This window comes from Ictidomys tridecemlineatus, chromosome 4, assembly GCF_052094955.1.
Source record: "Ictidomys tridecemlineatus isolate mIctTri1 chromosome 4, mIctTri1.hap1, whole genome shotgun sequence".
Taxonomy (NCBI): domain Eukaryota; kingdom Metazoa; phylum Chordata; class Mammalia; order Rodentia; family Sciuridae; genus Ictidomys; species Ictidomys tridecemlineatus.
The window spans coordinates 91,868,797-91,875,118 of NC_135480.1; the positions used below are offsets into that span (position 1 = coordinate 91,868,797).

Genomic DNA, 6,322 nt, shown 5'->3' on the forward strand with positions numbered 1-6,322 from the left:
GTGAACCCAGCGTCAGGATCTTGAAAACTCAGCCCTAGATTTGTTGACTTTCTTTGAATCCAACCAGGCCTGAGAACCATAATGGGACACAGGCAGTTCCCCAGGAGAGGTCCAGTTCACAGCAAGGAATGCCTCCATGAGGGGTGCTAGGAAAGATGAGGCCTAACCACATTCCTCTGTCCCCAATGTCACCTCCGAACTGACCCAAGTAACATCTAATTCTAGCAACATGTTTAAGAAATGCCCATTTCATGTCTCTTTCCTAAACATATGTAATGTGTATTTTCCATTTTCCTCCTTTTTTAATGGTAGTTATCGACTAGCTCCCTTTGTATCTAAACAGTAAACCCGAATATGCTGCTGTTAGGGAAATGACTTTGTTTTACTCAGTGGTAAAATAGGGTAATGAATTCTAAAAATTTAAAAACGCTAAGGCAAACATGGAGATACTACAGGGTAGAATACACATTTCTTGTGAATTCTAAGGAAAAAACAGAATACTTCAAAGATATTTTGCTTTTAGTGGGCACTTCAGGTTCCGGTCCAGATCTCATAGTGGAATAAACTTACTCTCCTTCTGTCCTTGGACAAGTTAAGGGAAAACTTTGAGGAGCTCTGAACCAATGGGATTATTTGAAATGTGACACTCTAACTTGACTTGGTTTCAAATCCTCAGCAGTTGGAGCATCTTGGCTTATCTCAAATGCTAGAAATACTGTAGCATTTGTCACTTCAATCCCAGCCAAGGGTCAAATGCTGTATCACACCTAGTAACTAAAATAAATTCTAAAAGCTGTTTTTGTGGTTGACTTAACTTTATTCACATGATCGCTGGAGAGATTGACAAAGACTTCCTCTAACATTTCTTCTAGAGGGTTGAATTAGAGTTTGGTTGCAGACAGTGTGGGTTGGAGGGATGTGCAGTGAGACAGATCAGGGGCTTGTTATAATTCTACATCATCATGAATCCCGTTTAATTTTAACCTTGAGGCTTGTCTGACACGTTTGCAGTAAGAGTTGGGGAATAAATCTCACACTCACTGGCAAGCACTTGGCAGCCTGTGAGAGCAGCATCTTAGAGAAAACAATCAATCCTAGTGCTGGGGCATGTCAGGCATTGTGAGCGCAGATCAGAGGTGCCATGGGGTGTCCAGAATGGCCTCCCATGACAGTGACAGCAGTGGGACCTCAGGGTATGCAGCAGGCAGCTCCAGAGCATCTCAGTCAGTCCCAGGAGTGAGGCATGGCCTCTCAGTATTGATAGGACCTCACAAGGAGCCACATGAGGAGGACCGTAATCAGGACAATGGTGAAGTTGAGAAACAGCTCCCGGGTGGATAGCTCCATCCTCAGAGTGGCTGGATGAGACCTTCAGGTAGACTTCTGGGGGCACAGCAAGACCTCCGGCTTGTCCTCACCTCCTAACAGAAAGTGATAAAGAAAACATGGGGAGATGAACAAGTGTTCCTGGAAGATGATGCTTATTCTTTCCCGAAGGAAATAGAAGTATTGTGGGAAAGGAGGTGGTTTGGGGCTGAACTGTGTCTTCCTCTAATTTCATATGTTGAGATCCTAACCCCCAGGACCCAAGAATGTGATTGTATTTGGGTCTTTTGAAAGGTAACTGAGTTAAAATAAGGTCATTCATGCAATCCCTAATCCAATATGACTGGTGTCCTTATATGAAGAGGGGATTAGGACAGACTCATACAGAGGGGAGACCATGTTAAAACACAGAAAGATGAACGTCACCAAGCCAAAAAGAGTAGTATCCGAAGAAACCAACCCTGCCGACTGTCTGATTTCTAACATGTAGCCTCAGATTCATTGACCAGAACCATCACTCTTCCCTAGGTCTCCAGCCTGCAAGCCTATCCTGAAGATTTTGGACTTATCAGCTTGCACAACCACATGAGCCAATTCCTTAAACACACACACACACACACACACACACACAGTTGTTTCTCTGAAGAACTCTAATACAGAGAGCCTGGTTTCTCTGCCCATTGTGATAAACACCAACACTTTTGTTCTGATTTTCTTCTTGGATGATTGTATTGGTGCTTTCAATAAAATATAAAATATTACATTTTTCTCTCTTCAATTTCTGCGGGTGTATGCATGTATTCACTTTACTAACTGAATATCACTAAGTAGGAACATCAAAACAGAAAAAAAAGTTATAATTTAGTATTGTTCTTGTTTTGGGTAACATTTAGAAGTGGGATACCATAATCCTTCAGGTTTCAGGCTGCTATAGGTCTTTATCTAACCCTGATGAAAGCACAAAGTAGTTCCAACAGCTGCATGGTTTTTGTATAAGCCTACACTGGGCACAAAGCCTACTGGGGTCAAACAAAAGTCCCTCACATAACAGGTACTCAGTCCAAAAAGCATGTGTTAACTTAATGGGTATTCCTATTTCAACAAATGCTTGTGCCAGCTATTTTTAGTTAGGCCCAGGATGTGCCTAAATTGTAAACATTTCAAAGAGCAGGGATGGTATCTTGAGAGTGTGTACAGATTGTACCTGCAGGAAATCAAACTTGAAGAACATCTACAATGCAGTCAATCAAATTATTAGCTTCAGTGATGTATTATAATTGGCTTTTGTTTTGCAATATAAATAAAATATAAGATTTTTTTTGAATTTTTTTAGTTGTAGATGGACACACAGTATCTTTTATTTTATTTTTATGTGGTGCTGAGTATCAAACCCAGTGCCTCACACATGCAAGGCAAGCACTCTACCACTGAGCTACAGCCCCAGCCCAAGAAAATAGAAGATTTATATGTTAAATAATTTTATGTAGATACATATATTTTAGATATCTTGGACCAAATTCTACTACAGAATGAAAAAGTTTAGGCAGAAAGGACATTCTATTTGCTAAGGATAGGAGTACAAGGAACAGAGAGGTTTGTTAGCAAGGTTTTGACCTGAATGGTATTTTTAACCATCTAAACTGACTCAATTATTAATAATATTTATTATATCATCAATAGACCAAATAATTAGCTGTGTAAATTTCAGCTGAATAATCAAATTTTAAATTATGTTAATATGACATATAGGTTCAAACCAGACTATTTCAACCAGTAGATTGTTGAGTTGGGTTTTTAAATGGCCAATAATGGTGAATCTATGTTTAATTTCCTATTTAATTTTTATCCATCTTTTGACCTTCAGCATGAAGGAAATAGTAATTTGCCAATGAAAAACTTTACAAAGATTTGCTTGGGAAGGAAAGTAAACAGAAGATTAATGGGTAAAGAAATAACAGAGAATGTGTAAGAATGCACAGAAGAGCAGAGGAGAGCAGGAAGGGAATGAATCCAGCCAAGGAGGCTGGAGGCAAAGGAATGAGAATCAAATATGGACTCTTCCTCATGAACTTACTAATTGAAATCAAACCCTGATCCAAATGCCTACTTTGGGATTAAGTTCTCAAGAAGTGCAGAGATACAGCCAGGTATAATGGTGTGTGCCTATAATCCAAGCAACTCAGGAGGCTGAGGCAGCAGGCTGACAAGTCCAAGGAGGATCACAAGTTCAAGGCCAGCCTCAGCAACTTAGGGAAACCCTCAGCAACTTGGCAAAACCTTGTCTCAAAATAAATAAATAAATAAATAGGACTGGGATGTGACTCAGTGGTAAAGCACCCCTGGGTTCATCCCTGTACCCCCCCCCCCAGAGAGAGAGAGAGAGAGAGAGAGAGAGAGAGAGAGAGAGAAGAAAGGTGGGCAGGGGGAAGAAGCAGAAATTATGAAACCCTATTTATAATGATCAAAACAATCCAATCTAGGGAAAGCAAAATAACTTTCCCATCAAATCTGCTTATTAGATTAAGCTATTATATAAGGGAATTATGGATAGTGATTCTACAGGAATATACTTGGATAATGAGAAAGATGCTATTAAAAGCAGTTCCAACAGCTCTGTTCATGTTACCTGTACACTAGGGCAAGTATTATTGTGATTTTTGTCTTTGCCAAAATTACAGCTGAGAAATTAACTTTTAGAGAGAAGTTGCTGTGTAATGACTCTCAGAAAGTAGGAAATAGAGATAAAAGTGGGAGACTAGAATTAGTTATCAGAATTGTGATCACTCCACCAACGTATTACAAGAACAAATTATTATTGCAATTAGCTGCCATGGCTAAACAAAGTTAGTATGAATTTTCGACCACTATGGAAAATAATTTGACATTTAAAAAATTAAAGTGGAAAATGCTTTCTTCCTAATATCTAACAATTTCCCTTCTACCCCCAGATGCTCAAGCACACACGTGCTGAGGTACAAACACAAGAATGTTCACTACATTGTTCACGAGAACCCAAACAGGATACATCTCCCATGTTCATCAGCAGTACAGTGGTGCATATATTTGAATGCTACAGAGTAAAGAAAGTACAGGAACTACTACAGTTGCACACAACAGGATAAATGGATCTCACAAGCATAATTGTTGAACAAAAAAATAATTTACAAAGGGAACATAGAATATGACTCCATTTAGGCAAAATCAGAAATAGAGAATTTAGAATATTGTATAGGAATACAGACATGGTAAAACTTTAAAGAAAAGCAGGGACAAGACAATCTTAACATTTTAGGAGCAGAAGAGGGGTGATCAGGATTGGACTCCTTGGGTGCTGGCAAAAACGTGTTTCTTGATGAAACTTATAATTATTGTTTAAACTGCATATGTTTATGGACGCCACAAGTTTTTTTTTCAATTTTCTCTGAATTGACAGGTTACCAGGTTACCCATCACACTTCTGTGTCTACTGTGGTTCACCTCTTACAATTTATTGCACTTCAGTGGCATCTTTAAATATTTATTGTTTTGTGTATTTTAAAATGAACAAAACATAAAGAATTAAAGTGAGAATTTTCAAGGAACCCAATCCAATCCATGTCTGTGTTGAATGTAAGGTGTAGACTTTATTTTCACCCTTTTAAGAAGCACAGACCAAAGTTAGAAATTCAGATCAGCAGTGTTCTATTTTTCTGCTGTTAATACACCAAACAGCTTTGACTTCATTCTAAACCTTCCCCAGCATCAAGTTCATGTCTTGTGATCTGAAGTGATTGTCATATACATGAACCAAACACCAAAAGGCTATGAATAGATTGTACAAAAAGCTTGACATTGGCTTTCTTTCATTAGAAACTTTGAGAAGATGGAAGATAAACTTTCTTCCATGATATGGAAAAAGAAAATGCACACCAAAGAAAAAGCAAAAATCAATAATATTCACTTTCAAATGCCATGTACAAGGAGCATCATCTATTTTTGAGATATAGAAGCTCTCCTCTGTCTCCCTCATTAGTAATTTGTGCACACAAACACACATCATCTGCTGAGCAGGAAATCCTGTTCAGGGTTACCTGAAGAGGGTCTAGGACACGCCCTGGCTGAGTAGACTTCTCCTTGCTCTCTCCCACTCGCGCCCCAACTCCTGTTCCTCTCCCAGGCTGTCTGGACTCCCCGACTCTGGGCAGGGCCTAAAGTAGTCTGAGGGAGGTGGCACTCACTCTGACGTCAGTGATGAAACATCTCAAAGGAACACCCTCCGAAGGTCTGAGGCTATTTGTGTTCAGGGGGACATGGAAATGTGTTGACTAAGACCTTATTCCTTTGGTTACCAACTTGTATTAACCCCACAGTGACCTTTTAGTGTAATTTATGTGGATTTTAAATTTATCTTTTACATCTTTATGAATATCTCTAGCATGTCTTTAAAACATCATAAATCAAAAGCAATAGGCTAATTTTAACCAATCGATGCTGCATTTGGCTCTTCTCCCCACTCAGCACGTGAAGGTGTGGAAATGTGACTTCATTTCACCACCCACATCTTTATCTATCTGACATGTGAAGAGGTCTCTGTCTTGCACCCACACCGCCAGTCTCCCCCACACACAAGAATTCCATAGGCACTCCTTGAAAACTGACTTCAATTCCGGCAGTGAAAGTTCTCCCCCCGTCACCTGCTACACATAACTTCCCAGCTAAGCCAGGCGCTCCAAGTTTACACATTCATCTACAGTTTCATCGGAAACAGCTGAGAAAGCCCTGGTTTGAATATCTCTGTCAGTACACTAACATAGGAGTGAAATCGGACAGCAAGACTCAGTCATTGGGGTAGATGGGGGGGGGGCGGTCAAAGAGGAGCTGGTCAAGATAGTAAAGGCATGAGATATAAACTATAATAAAGATACATAGAATATGTCTGAAAGAAATAAAATATGTAATTTTCAAATATAACCCCTAACTGACTAAAATGAGTTTGCAATCAACAAATCAGATGTTT

At 39.4% G+C, this 6,322-nt stretch overlaps 1 protein-coding gene across 1 annotated transcript; it reads right to left on the reverse strand.

The window, feature by feature from the left end:
• Positions 1-796: 796 nt before the first annotated feature.
• Positions 797-5,493, reverse strand: Sln (sarcolipin). The gene is made up of 2 exons (XM_078045131.1): positions 5,397-5,493; positions 797-1,421 (listed from the first exon to the last, which is right to left on the reverse strand). Exon 2 carries the CDS (start codon positions 1,345-1,347, stop codon positions 1,252-1,254), a length of 96 nt encoding a protein of 31 aa, XP_077901257.1. The 5' UTR covers positions 1,348-1,421; positions 5,397-5,493; the 3' UTR covers positions 797-1,251.
• Positions 5,494-6,322: the final 829 nt, after the last annotated feature.